This window comes from Pygocentrus nattereri, chromosome 6 (genome assembly GCF_015220715.1).
Source record: "Pygocentrus nattereri isolate fPygNat1 chromosome 6, fPygNat1.pri, whole genome shotgun sequence".
Classification (NCBI taxonomy): Eukaryota; Metazoa; Chordata; class Actinopteri; order Characiformes; family Serrasalmidae; genus Pygocentrus; species Pygocentrus nattereri.
The window spans coordinates 26,250,962-26,265,296 of NC_051216.1; the positions used below are offsets into that span (position 1 = coordinate 26,250,962).

Consider the following 14,335-nt stretch of genomic DNA (forward strand, 5'->3'; position numbering starts at 1 on the left):
TTACATCTACTTCTATTACTCTGCTGCTGTAATGCGAATTTCCCCGCTGTGGGACTAATAAAGGATTATCTTATCTTATCGTATCTTATCTAAACTGTGTCCCTACCCTTTACACAGTGCACGGCATGGGTCATGAAATATTGCCTCTACACTCAGATAGTGCTTGAAATGCCAGTCGTGCAGTGAGTGGCTGAATTGAAATGGCTTTTTATTCACCACATAAAGCACAATTCGCCCTGTGTAGAGAAGAAGGAGCTATCTGAGATTCATCCGTGGTCTTTTTTTCTGAGTGAATGTGCCCACATATGCTCACAATATAATTCCTATAAGCGAGTGCATGTCTGCAGCCAGACTCTATTGAAACAATCATACTCAGAAATCCTGAGGCCTGTGTACGAGAAACAGGAGTCAATGAGCCGATCGAGAGCCAAGAGAACCGAATCTTTCCTTCTGTCCATTACTATCAAGTCAGCTGCTGCCACCTATTGTTATAAATCACTCATGACAAGACAAGCAGATTTAATGGTTCAGTGATTCACAAAGTCCAACTTACCTGTTCTGTTTAGTCTTTACTTAAACTATCCTCAACACATTGAAACAGCCCATATCAGAGGAAAACTATCCCTTATCGTGCAGTTTTGAGTTATATTAACACAGCGATACAGTTATTTAACAGACAGTAATGCGGGGTAAACGGCAGCCGTGCCGCTCTGTGCTGAAGTTGTCCAAAGCGAGCCCCTCTGTTCACCACACAAGCGCAGTGATCCAGTAGCTGCTGCTGGAGCACACCGGATTTCACAGCGAGTGACTCTGTCAGCAGAGTTAGCACAGTTAGCCTTCCGATTCAAAACCAAGGGTACTGTGGATAAACGGGGCGGCTGGAAACGACGGAGGGGTTTCAAAGACGTAGAAACCGCGATTCTCTCAGCTAAGCAAGTAAGTAGTATAATTAGCTAGTTAAAGTGAGTTTAACTCAACAGGCCCAAATGACGGGAGATAAAGTGACATACACACTGGTTAAGTGGTTATATAGTCTTTCGTGTTTATCATCCTTATCCTGCTTTGATATTACTGGACAGATATTATTGAACCATTTTTCCTCCTCTGATGTGTACGACGTGTTTCGTGTTGAGTCTTTATTTGTATGGGACAGTGCGATGGGATTGATGGACTTGTGTCCAGAGTCAGTGTTTTGATCCGAAGTCCATACCGATGGGACCCGCTGTCCTACAGTAACAGCACTAACAGGCTTACAAACGTTGAAACCAAAAAAATCAAGGTGATGGAAAAACTGCTGCTGGTACAAGAAGGCTTGACATACTGAAAAGATAAAAGCCTAATTACATTAGCCGTTATCCCATTAACTACACCATCGTGCACTACATGTAGCTACCACTTCTTGTGAAATTGCTTTAGGCCCTAGAGCGAAAATAATGTGGTTTCTTGACCATTTCAAACAGAAGTAGTACAAGTGCATAAAATATAAGGATAATATGCCATTAGCATTGTTGTGTAGGTCTAAAATAAAAGCATTACTTATGAACATATATATTTTATAAAAACGTATTAATGTCCACATCTGATTTTTTTCCCTATGTCCATATGTTCTCTGAGCTTGCCTAAACAATTTTCGCTAATCAGTCAAACCATGTGTTAAAACATGAGTTTATCACTTCTCTTATTATATAAGTTTGTGTTTTGGTTACATGGGACTAATAACTTTTAACAAAACAACAGAAAATGATTGTAAACAAATATATAGAATTTACAGGCTTCTTTTAGTTGTTCATGCATGATGTAACTATTTCATCACATTAGACCAGTCAGAACAAGTTCAGCTTTTTCCCCTCACCACACTAAATTTAGTTGTTTGTCATGAATGAGTTAAGATAAGACTTATGTACTAGTGGTATACCCCGGTTTTTCTGTAATTAATGATGTAGCGCATTACTGTTCACCAAGAGTGCAAAATAACATGTCTAGTATCCATGTGATTAATGTTTAGGTGGTGTGCACTTTGCACTAGGTCTGGCAGATTTTGCAGAGTCATTTTGGAGACACAAGCAAACACACATGCTGCACAAACATGGACTCAACAATCAGCACATTTCCAGTCAAAATAAAAAAACAATAAACACAATAAAAGCAGAAGAGATCCTGAGGCCACGTTCACTGTTAGTGTTTTATCTGACAATAGCTGTGTGTCGCGTAGAAGACTGAGAGCAAGCTGTCAGTATGTACTCTGGTGAGTAATTCATTAAACAGAGCAAAATGACTTTGGTTGGATAAAATGCCAGTAGGAATAGACTGTTGGAAATGGATCCTGTTTGGAAGAGTTAATATATATTAGAGTTCATAGTTCAGATGGTTTCTGGCAAAGCCTGCGGTCTTTTTATGTCCCCTGGACTATAAACTATTTGAAGGACCAATATCTGACTGGATCTGCTTAAAAATGTTAATTTAATCTTTTTTAAAATATACCTTAATGCTATTTTAAAAAGATAGATTAATACAATATAAAGTAATACATATCAATTCTATTCATATGCATGCTGTACCTTCCTACTAACTTGTTAATGTTTAGAGATGGTTGATCTTGACCTACTTTTATTCTCCAGCATGTGTTTTACACATACCAGATACACTTTGTGTGATATAAGATCAATAAAATGGTGATTCTATAAACCCATTTGTATGAAATGTCAATTAAACAACTAAACAGAATGTTGTAAGAAAACCGTGAGTGGGCCTGTCTCGATCATGACATTTCAGCTCATTATATGCAGCCATTAAGGTAATGCCTCAAGCGTTCTCAACTTGGCCAATTAGCTTCTCAACTGATAACAGACATAGCTTGAACTCAAATAAACAAACGTTACTCACTGCTGCTCTCTAAATGTTATAGAACCAGTCAGGTCACGTTTTGGTTTTTGGAACAACCTTGATGTGCCATAATAAATGTATTTGTTTAATGATAATAAAAAAGCATGCAGTTTATATTCCGTTTGTTGTTGACATTATCATATGATTGTGAAAACCTATGAAGAAACTTATGGATGTCGTCAGTACTTGTAAAACACTGACCAACTTCCTGTTTCATTATAAAAAGAGTAAATTTAGTCTCTTTAAACTCTGTTTGTGTGTGTGTACATAGCATTTATCAGGAAAATCTTTTTTTAAAAAGTAGCACAATATTATATTTTTGCCATATCGCCCACCTCTAGCATAAATAACTGATCAGCTGATTATGTAATAATTGTGACCTACCTGTAAGAAGTGGCTTGTATTGTCTGTTATTTTATTGTCTTTACAAATCAAGGTATAGGTTTAAAAACCAAATCCAGCTGTGGCTATGATGACAGAGGTGAGATTAGGGTGATGGTGATTTTTTACTGTTTTGCTGTGCAGAGACAGAGCCCTCTGTGGAGAGATGGCTATGGTATGTCTGACCGACTTTGAGGAGTATGCCAAACGGCATCTCTCCAAGGCTACTTGGGATTACTATGCAGCTGGAGCAGATGAGTGCTGCACCAGAGATGACAATTTGCTGGCCTATAAAAGGTAAAGTGCCTGATCGGCAAAATTCTGCATATGATGTCTGTACAGTCACCTTATGGAAACTAAGCTGCAGAAACAGTCTGTTGTGAAATGTGATATCACAAATATTTACATACCCTATGTGGATGCCCCTCCTAATTATTGACTTCAGTTGTTTCAGCCATACCCAGTGCTAACAGGTTTATAAAATCGAGCACATAGCAGCAAACATTGGCCATAGAGTGGGTTGTATTGAAAAGCTCAGTGAATTTAAACGTGGCATTGTAGAACGCCACCTTTGCACACAATTCAGTTTTTGCCCAGCTAGATCTGCCTCAGTCAACAGTAAGTGCTATGATTGTGAAATAGAAGAATCGAGGAGTAGCAATATTTCAGCCACAAAGCGGTAGACCACGCAAACTCATAGAGCAGGGCTGCCATGTGCTGGAATACATATTGCATAAAAATCACCCACAGTTCCAAACTGCCTCCTGCTTTCAAAGAAGCAACATCAATACAAGAACTGTGTGTCAGGAGCTTCATGAAATGGGTTTCCACGGGCTGCATACAAGTCTAAATCACTGTGCACAATCCGAAGAGCTCACTTGTGGAGTTTTATGTCTTGTTGGAATAATTTTTTGATGATTGAATATCTTCTAAAGCCAGGCACACACCATGCGATTTTAGAAATCTTGTTCTTTGGTGACTCACACAGTATGGTTAAATAGTGCATTGTGTACAGACAAAGTCTATGATTTATATCCTCACACTGTACTGTACTGTTTCATTCAAAATAGCATTTGGCATGCCAAAGTACCAAGCAGAACTGAGCCACAGCAGCTCAGCTAACCACACTGTGCTGTGTCTCCACCCATATTGAGGATGCTGTTGTAGTTGGGTCAATATCAGTGCATTCCTAGTGCAAGAAGTAACGTTTGGTGCAGGACAGATTATGGTCTGGGACTGTTGAGTTTTAGGATTTGGGCTTGGCCTCTTAGTTCCAGGAAAGGGTAATGTTAATGATATACCACTTAAACATATTTTAGACAATTATATGCATTCACCTCTGTTCCAGCATGCCTGTGCCCCTGCATAGGTCCATAAAGACCAAGGTCCATAAAGACATGGTTTGGCGAGTTTGGTGTGAAGCCTGACCTCAACTCCATTGAACACCTTTGGAATAAATTGGAACTTTAATTCCATCTGGCCTCACAAATGCTCTTTTGACTAAATGGAGTGGAGGCTCTTGTAGCTGCATGGGGGGGTGGGCAGGCAACTCTATTTTAATTCCCATAGTTTGGAATGAGATGTCCAATGAGCCATGATGATGAGATATGATGGTCATGGTGTCCATATACTTTTGGGAATAAACTACATTTACAGCATTTAGCAGACACTCTTATCCAGAGCGACTTACAAGAAGTGCTTTGTCTATCTACAGAAAGTATCTTTGCTAGTTACCAATAAGTTAGAGAAAAAGATAGTCCTGATATATAGAGAGCTCTCTCTCTCTCTATGTATATGTGTGTGTGTGTGTGTGTGTGTGTGTGTGTATATATATGTTTATACATGTATATATGTATGTATGGCACTGCACCCCCCCCCCCCCCCCCCCCCCCCCCGCCCCCACAACCCCCAAGCCCCAGAAGCGGCTTAGAAAATGGATGGATGGATGGATGGATGGCTGTTTAGCATACAGCAGTTTAATTCCATCAATTATTTTAGAAGGCACAGTACAGGGCAGCCTATTAGAACAGAGATGTCATGACAGGCTCAACATCATGACAAATAAAAGAGAAGCACACAGTGAATAAATGAAAAAAATGATTTTAATAAGAAATGTTTTAAGAATCTGTTGCAATCAATCTGTAGGCCAAAATAACTCCAAAATAAACAAATAAACTAAAGCATAATGCCCAAAAGAACCAAACTGCCCGGAACACAGAAACAAAAAACAAAAGACAAGCTCCCACTACAAGCACACCACACAGGTGTAAGTAGTGTTGTTTATGAGGCCTTCAGCCCCACCCACTACATCTCCACCTGTAATGGCACAGGCCCATCAGAGGTAATTTGCATGTATCAGGCATAAAAGTGCACAGTAACACAAGCAAACCGTGTAAATGTCAAAAATGCAGAATATGGGCTTTTAAGAAAGGTACCAAATGTTATCAATATAGCTTCTCAATCATCTTCTTTCGGCTGCTGCACCCTCTTCACCTCTTTTCTACACTGTCCATTGCTCTGGATGGTTGACCCAAGATATTTGAAGTCATCCACCTTTATGACCTCTACTCCTTGCATCTTCACCTTTCCACCTGCCTCCCTCTCATTCACACACATGTATTCCGTCTTGTCTCTGCTGACCTTCATTCCTCTCCAGTGCAAACCTCCACCTCACCAGATTCTCTTCCACCTGCTCTCTACTCTCACCACAGATTACAATGTCATCTGCAAACATCATGACCCATGGAGCCTCCTGCATGACCTCATCTGTCAACCTTTCAATCACTATTGCAAACAAGAAGGGGCTCAAAGCTGATCCCTGATGTAACCCTACCTTCACATTGAAACCATTTGTCACTGCACACCTCACCACTGTCTCACTATCCTCATACATGTCCTGCACCACCCTAACATACTTTTCAGCTACACCTGACTTCCTCGTACAGTACCACAGTTCCTGTCTTGGCACCCTATCATATGCCTTCTCTAGATCCACAAAGACACAATGTAGCTCCTTCTGACCTTCTCTGTACTTCTCTACCAACACTCTCAATGCAAAAATTGCATCTGTGGTACTCTTTCTGGGCATGAAACCAAACTGCTGCTCACTGATCTGGACCTCTCGCCTTAGCCTTGCTTCAACAACTCTTTCCCATACCTTCATGGTGTGGCTCATCAACTTTATACCTCTGTAGTTACTGCAGCTCTGCACATCACCCTTGTTCTTAAAAATGGGGACCAGTACACTGCTTCTCCACTCATCAGGCATCCTCTCTTCTCCACTCATCAGGATTTTGTTAAACAACCTGGTTAAAAAGTCCACTGCCTTCTCTCCTAAACATCTCCATACCTCCACAGGTATGTCATCTGTTCACTCACTAGTACATTTCCCTCTCTATCCTTTATCAGCCTAACCTGCTGTACGTCCTTTCCAGCTCTATCTCTCTGTTTAGCCAAACGATACAAGTCCTTTACTCCTTTACTGTCTAGCCTCTCATACAGCTCATCATAGGCCTGAGCCTTTGCCACCATTCAGTTCGCTATGCGACTAGCCTCACACTACTCCTGCCTACTTCCTTCATCTCTCTGGTTATCCCACTTTTTCTTAGCTGCCTTCTTCTTCTGAATACTCTCCTGGACTTCCTCATTCCACCACCAACTTTCTTTGTCTTCTTTCCTCTGACCAGACAAAACACCCAACATATTCTTGCCAGTTTCTCTCACCACCTTAGCTGTAGTTTCCCAGTCCTCATGTAGCTCCTCACTGCGCCCAAGGGCCTGTTGCAATTTTTCCCTGAACTGCCTGCAACCATCCTCCTCCTTCAGCTTCCACCATCTAATATTTGGCTCTGTCTTCACTCTCTTCCTCTTCTTTGTTTCTAATATCATTCTACAGACAACCACCCTATGCTGCCTTGCTACACTTTCCCCTGGTACCACTTTACAATCTCCAATCTCCTTTAGGTGGCTTCTCCTGCTAAGGATATAATCCACCTGTGTGCACCTCCCTCCACTCTTGTATGTCACCCTGTGTTCTTTCCTCTTCTGAAAATGCGTGTTCACCACAGCCATTTCCATTCTCTTTGCAAAATCTACAACCATCTGACCTTCCGCATTTCTGTCTTTCACACCATACATACCCAGCACCTCTTCATCCCCTCTGTTCCCTTCACCAACATGTCCATTGAAGTCTGCACCAATCACTAATCTCTCCTCTCTAGGGACACCATCTACCACTTCATCCAACTTACTCCAAAATTCCTCTTTCTGACAACCAACCTGTGGTGCATATGAACTGACCACATTCAAAATCACACCATCAACCTCCAACTTCAGGCTCATGATCCTGTCTGACACTCTCTTTACATCCAGAACACTTTTCCCAAGCTGTTCCTTTAGGATTATCCCTACTCCATTTCTCTTCATCTCTACACCATGATAGAATCCACCTCCAATGTTCCTGGCCTTGCTTCCTTTCCATCTGGTCTTCTGGACACAGAATATCTACCTTCCTTCTCTCCATCATGTCTGCAAGCTCTCTGCCTTTACCAGTCATTGTCCCTATGTTCAGAGTCCCTACTCTAACCTCCACACTCCTGCCTTTCCTTCTCTCTCGCTGCCTTCTAACCCGCCTTCCTCCTCTCCTCTTTGATGGTCTTCGACCTACAGTAGTCCAATTTCCACCGGCACCCTGCTGGTCAACAGCACCAGAGGCGATCGTTGTTAACCCGGGCCTCGACCAATCCGGTATGGCAATCATATTTGTGATCCGCATGATCGTTTTGGCATAAGTTTTACACCGGATGCCCTTCCTGACGCAACCCTCACCATTTATCCGGGCTTGGAACCAGCACCAGAAGTACACAAAGTACACCCCTAATGGCTGGTTTTCAATATAGCTTTTCAATAAGGCAGTAAAATCAGCTGTTTGACAAAAAAGTTAAACTGTCTTTTTTTTTTTCTGCTGAAACCACTTCCAGGATCCGATTAAGGCCGCGGATCTTACGGGATGTGTCAGTGAGTGACATTCGGACTACGGTGCTGGGCACAGAAATCAGCTTCCCTGTTGGTATTGCACCCACTGCTTTCCACTGTCTGGCCTGGCATGAAGGAGAGCTGGCCACTGCCCGAGGTAAGTGTGGAACTAGGCACTCTATAACATGAAGCCACAAGCACTTTACAGAGAAATACATGTTACAAATAGTGTACACTGGTACATGCCCGTTGAACGTCTGATTAATGTATTAAAAGTGAAGTTTATTAATTAAAAGTCGATTGTATTAATATGTAAAATGGTTCTGTGGGTGCATCGTAGCAGTGTGTGTGTTCTTTGGAACTTTGCTAATGTACAAGAGTTACCTTCAGACAGTAAACTTTAGCCACCAGATGGTGACATTTTCCCAAAAAAAAAAAAATTCCAACTATTTTTTGCTTAGTCCAAATGTAATTTGCAACTACAATTGATATAGCTAATGAGTAACAGATGCTTGCGACCATCTTAGCACAAACTGCATGCCTAAATAACCACATGCTTGTGTCAAATCATGTTGAGTTGCTAAGTAATCCCAAATGCACTTGATTTAATGAGTTTTGTCACTGATATTTTTGAAAAGGGACAAAAGTGTGAACACAATCCAGGCTTTGAGATAGATAAAAACTATGGAAGCAGCTATGAGGTGTACTTTGGCCATTTTTACAGGACAATATGATTTAGGGTTGCGGTTCACATGACAAAATGCTGAGGTATAAGTTTCCATTACTTTTTAGTTACATTAGACTACATTTTCCTCATGTAAAACTAAAGAAGCAACACATCAACAAGTATTAGCTGTTCTTCTATGTGTGGGGCTAAGGGAGTGTTGTGTAAATTTGATTATTCTCTTTTTCTTTTCTCATTTTCATTTTCTCACTCCTACTATCCACCCATATTTCCCCAGCCACAGAAGCGATGAACACCTGCTACATCACCAGCACCTACTCTACATGTTCAGTGGAGGAGATTTGTGCTGCAGCACCAAACGGTTACCGCTGGTTCCAACTGTATGTGTACCGTGATCGTAAAATCTCAGAGCAGATTGTGCACAGGGTGGAGGCACTTGGCTACAAAGCCTTGGTGCTCACTGTGGATGTGCCGTACACTGGCAAACGCCGTGATGACATTCGCAACCAGTTTAAGCTCCCACCACATCTGAAGGTGAAGAACTTTGATGGGACCTTTCAGGTAATTATGGAGAGGTGGGATGAAATGTAGCAAAAATGTTAAAATGGGATAAAATATACTCTTGTGCCCAATATACTTCTGGAACAGTCTGTGAATGTAATTTGTCCTGTTTATTTATTATTATCCTTTATTAATTTATATGTCTCAGAAAAATTATAATAACAATCAGTAACAAGCAGCTTTATCCCCATAGTTAATTAAAAACTTAAGACAAATATGAGTACTTAAACATAAGTGGAAGAAACATTAGTGTCTAATTCCTGCTTGATGTCCTCTAGATTTTACAAGTAGTACTTGGCTTGTTCACTTCAGTACATTTTTCACTCCACTACTGTGGAATTTTCAATCATTCTCACAGACAGTTTGTTCCCAAGAGACAGTATTGATCAGTTTTATCAATCACTATCTTTCAAAATGCAAGTATTAGAGTAACATGGGAGATCTTTGACAAGCATGACGTATGGGCATATTTGGATAAGTGTCCCAATTATTTTTTGGAAGTAAAATGGGGTGTTAGAAGAAAGCTTGCTATTGCTATGTAGTTTGCTATTGTCCAGTTGGACTACAAGTATTGATAAGTTATAATATAACCTACAGCCATCCATGGGCGGGTGTCCAACAGAGCACAATTGGCCTTGCTGTCTCTTGGTGGGTAGGATGGCTCCCTCATCTCCTTCAATGAGATGCTAACCAGCGCAAGCGTCTATTAGCTGATGTAACAGAGCTGGCAGTTGGGCCTTTTCTCTGAGTGTCTTCAGCTGTCCATTAACGTTACGTTAGCAGCAGTTTGAAAAGTTGGGGTGGAGTTACTCAGGTCTCAGAGGAAGGCTGTGCTGTGCCGCATAGTGCTGGTGGTGTAGTGTGACTGGGGGAGTCCTAACTAGTGGGTGGAATTTGGATATGTCAAAATTGGGGAAAATTTAAAAAAAAAAAAAAAGTTTTTTAGCTCAAATATTTTAAATATAAAGTAAAGCGTAATTCCCATAATAATTCTAAAAAATAATAATAATGATAGGTGTCCTGAGACTTTTAAGCACTGTAACAATGAATAAAATAAATCAAAAAATATATATGAATATAGTGTTAGCCTATCAAATTATAATGAAGAAGTTGCAGTTTCTGATTGCTCAAAAGTACACAGGTTGTGATGTCAGAACAATAATGTAGTTCTATATTTTTCTTTATGCTGTAACAGATACCAATTCTGAGTAATAATATGATACCAGTACTCTGTTATGGCTCTCGTATTCCGTAGTAGCAGAGTACATAAACATCGACATAGAGCAAAGCTTAATGTACCATAATTGAGTTTTAGTGACATTGTTCTAGAAGCTTTACAAGACTGCACTGTAACAATTTAAACTGACCCTGATTAATAAAACAAACCGAAGTATTAACTTCGTATTGTGTAAAGCTTTGCCTGGCTTTTCCTCCTACAGGACTCTACAGGTCCTGAAGAGTATGGAATCCCTGCCCACACTTTGGACCCATCCATCAGTTGGAAAGATGTGCACTGGCTGCAGTCTCTCACTCACCTGCCCATTATTATCAAAGGCATCCTAACTAAAGAGGATGCAGAGCTGGCTGTGGAGCATGGAGTCCAAGGGATCATCGTGTCCAACCATGGAGGACGACAACTGGACGGGGGACCGGCTACAGTGAGAAACAAAATTGTTCTTACAATCAGTTTGTTTTTTGTTCTCCATTTTAATTGTCATCTTGTTCCCTCACTCACACTCTCTCCCTGTGTCCTTGTCCCCTGTTCTTGCACACAGATTGACTGTCTGTCTGAGATAGTGGACACAGTGCAAGGCCGGATTGAGGTGTACATGGACGGCGGGATTCGCACAGGCAGTGACGTGTTGAAGGCCTTGGCTCTGGGGGCCAAATGTGTGTTTATTGGAAGACCAGCAATCTGGGGCCTTGCTTACAAGGTAACGGAGGGAGTGATTGTGAGAATTTATCAGTCAGCGTGCAGCTTGAAAAGCAACTTGAAGTGCTTCATAGAGTACAGTGTAGTGGGTAACACTGCCTTCTACGCTGTAGACTAGGGTTCAGTCTCCCACCTAGGCAAGCACCCTACACTATACCAATAAGAGTCCTTGGGCAAGACTCCTAACACTACCTTCACCTATGTGTGTAAACTGATCAAATTGTAAGTTGCTCTGGATAAAAGCGTCTGCCAAATGCAGTAAATGTAAAAAAGTTTGGTATTTGCTTACACTAGCGTTTTTTGTTTTTAAAACATACACATTCATGCTGTATGCACACTCAAGGTCAGTTTACACAAAAAGCACATGTCCTTGCAGGCCAAACACTGGAAACTTCAACACACACTGACTCATTAACCACACCTGATTCAGCTCATCAGCTAACTAGCAAGGCCCTCATTAACTGAATTCAGAGTGGTAGATGAGGGTAAATGCTAATCTCCATAGCACATTGGCCCAGTTTGACCTGCCTGTTCTACAGAGAACACAGTTCTGCACATTTTAATACACAGTTAATTAGTGTTTGCTTTTTAATTGGGTATATTGGGTAAAAATAAAACATTAAAAGGGGCAGTGCAGAAAATGCCATATTTAAGGTTAACTTAATTTCACTTTTGCATAGAACAAAAGCAGTTTGGCCCCACCCTTTCACACTGAAGTTATAAGAAGTGTTTCAGCCTGGATGAAGTACAATATTGGGCAGCCAGGCACAAGGCACAATAACAAAGACAGTCTGTTTAATTTTAAAGCATTAGTCATGTAAAATAAGTTGTGACTTTTTGGTATATAAACAACACAAATATCATGGGTGAATGTCAGAGAAAAGATCAAATAAAAAGTACAAACAAATTGCATAACATGGGCCCTTTAGAGGCCTTCAGCACAATTTATTGGCAGTGATGTGGATTTCTCTTCCGGCCAGGGTGAGGAGGGAGTGAGGGAAGTCCTCCAAATTTTAAGTGATGAGTTTCGTTTGTCCATGGCCTTATCAGGTATGTTTCAGACACATTCTTGTTCTCACTAATAAAAGTTATTATATACCACATCATCTTTTGTAGTTGATCTTCAATTCTCTTTTATTTTATCAGGTTGCAGAAATGTGGCCGAGATTAACAGGAACCTCATTCAGTTCTCTAAACTTTGACAAAAGAGCAGAAAATAACAGCATGAATAACATCTGAAGATGGGCTTTACTTACCCAATGTGCCAGCAAAGTTCTGTTACACAAAAATGTATTTCATGGCTGTTATCCCACACAGAGCAACATGCGGGTTTAAAGAAGGATATGGCTAAGAATGGTTCACTGAATACTATTATGACAAATGAATCATGTACAGCAGAAACACTGAAGATACGATGTTTCATATGTATAATATAATAGAGATTTGTTTAAAAACAAATATAGGAGTAGAAAAATATTGTCAGATTTGCAATAAGCTTAAACTAGCAAGCTCGCTCGCTAAGATCTAGCAATTCTAAATCTATGTGTGATAATGTTTCAAGACTGAGGCACTGGTTAGCCCTGGGGTGTGTTAAAGTGCATGAAGGGTGAAAGTGGGTTTGAGAGTGCAGACAGCAAACTATTAGGCTAAGACAAGTTTGCATCTGACAGTTATTTTTAGCATTTTTATCTCTAGTTGTGCAGTGTATTGTGACTAGAGGGAGAGGTTTGGTTAAAAAAAAGTTGTAGTCAGAGGATAAAATATTGCTTAGTGGGGGAGCAGTACTCAATACCTGCTAGTGTGTTGTAATTTAAATCAAATGTCAATTAATTCAGCATAATAAACACTTGTGTTGTCAATGTCCTGAGTCATCTTGAGCTTGTGTATCTTAAGTAGCAGAGCTTGTTGTGTTAAAGATCAGGGTTATTACGCAAGAATAAGAATCTTACAAAACCAGAGCACAGACTGTTTTGCATGCTTTATTTAATATGTATCAAGATAAAACAAAAATCATATAATAAAGAAATCTTTTAAATGTGTCACTTGACTGCAGTCTTCTTACACTAGCTATTTGAAGTCAACTTTAAACTTTGGTGTGGTCTGTCACTGTACGCTGTTAAAAGTGCTCTACTAAGAGCAACATTGAAAGCAAGAGATCAAAAAGCAGGGAAACACCCAAGATAAGACACATAGGAGGTCTGTGTCGCATACACACACACGCACACGTTTGTCTTGCATTACTTTTAAGGACTTCCAATGACTTCTGTTGAATTTTGTACTCATGTTGCCAAGTCATACTGCACCTTCAACTGAACCTAACCCTAACCTCAGTATCCAGAAGGCTCTGCTCTTTTAAAACTTAATTTGTGGTGAAAATAACACATGCTCAAGTGAGGACCAGCAAAGTGTCATCATTTGGGCAAAATTGTCATGTTTTCTTATCATTGTGAGAACTTGGACAAACAAACACAGTACATCACTGTGCAAAGTCAGAGACCACCTATCCATTTCCAGTAAAAACAGCCATTAAGTACAAGTACAAAAGTTTAATTTACTTGTTTAGCAGAAAATTACACAGAAGCCTCAACAACTAAGTATAATACATTTTTCAGTGTCCAGCCTCTGTCTTTTTTATAGCTTCCATTCGATATGGGTGCCTTGCTTTTAATTTTGCAAAGAAATGTTTAGGGATATTTTTATACCTCCAAAATTCAGTCTTAGACGTTGTTTACATTTTCTGCTTCGCTGCTTTTTGATAGCTGAAGCAAGAGTGGAGCTTGATTTTTCTCCTCTCTCTCAAAGTTGAAAGCTCTGCTGTTTATCTGATGGTGACAGTTTTGGTGGTCTGTCAGGTCTTGCATAGTTGTTAGGTGTCCCATTTTCTCTGTACCTTCTCACAGTTTTTGACCTCCAGTTTT

The 14,335-nt window shown here is 40.3% G+C and overlaps 1 protein-coding gene across 1 annotated transcript; it reads left to right on the top strand.

Moving 5' to 3' along the window:
• The first annotated feature begins 555 nt into the window (after positions 1-555).
• Positions 556-13,456, top strand: hao2 (hydroxyacid oxidase 2 (long chain)). Its single transcript, XM_017704591.2, has 8 exons — positions 556-936; positions 3,409-3,561; positions 8,244-8,395; positions 9,201-9,484; positions 10,924-11,142; positions 11,260-11,418; positions 12,398-12,467; positions 12,564-13,456. The coding sequence occupies exons 2-8, from the start codon at positions 3,431-3,433 to the stop codon at positions 12,617-12,619; spliced, it is 1,071 nt and encodes a 356-aa protein (XP_017560080.1). The 5' UTR covers positions 556-936; positions 3,409-3,430; the 3' UTR covers positions 12,620-13,456.
• The last annotated feature ends 879 nt before the right edge of the window (positions 13,457-14,335 follow it).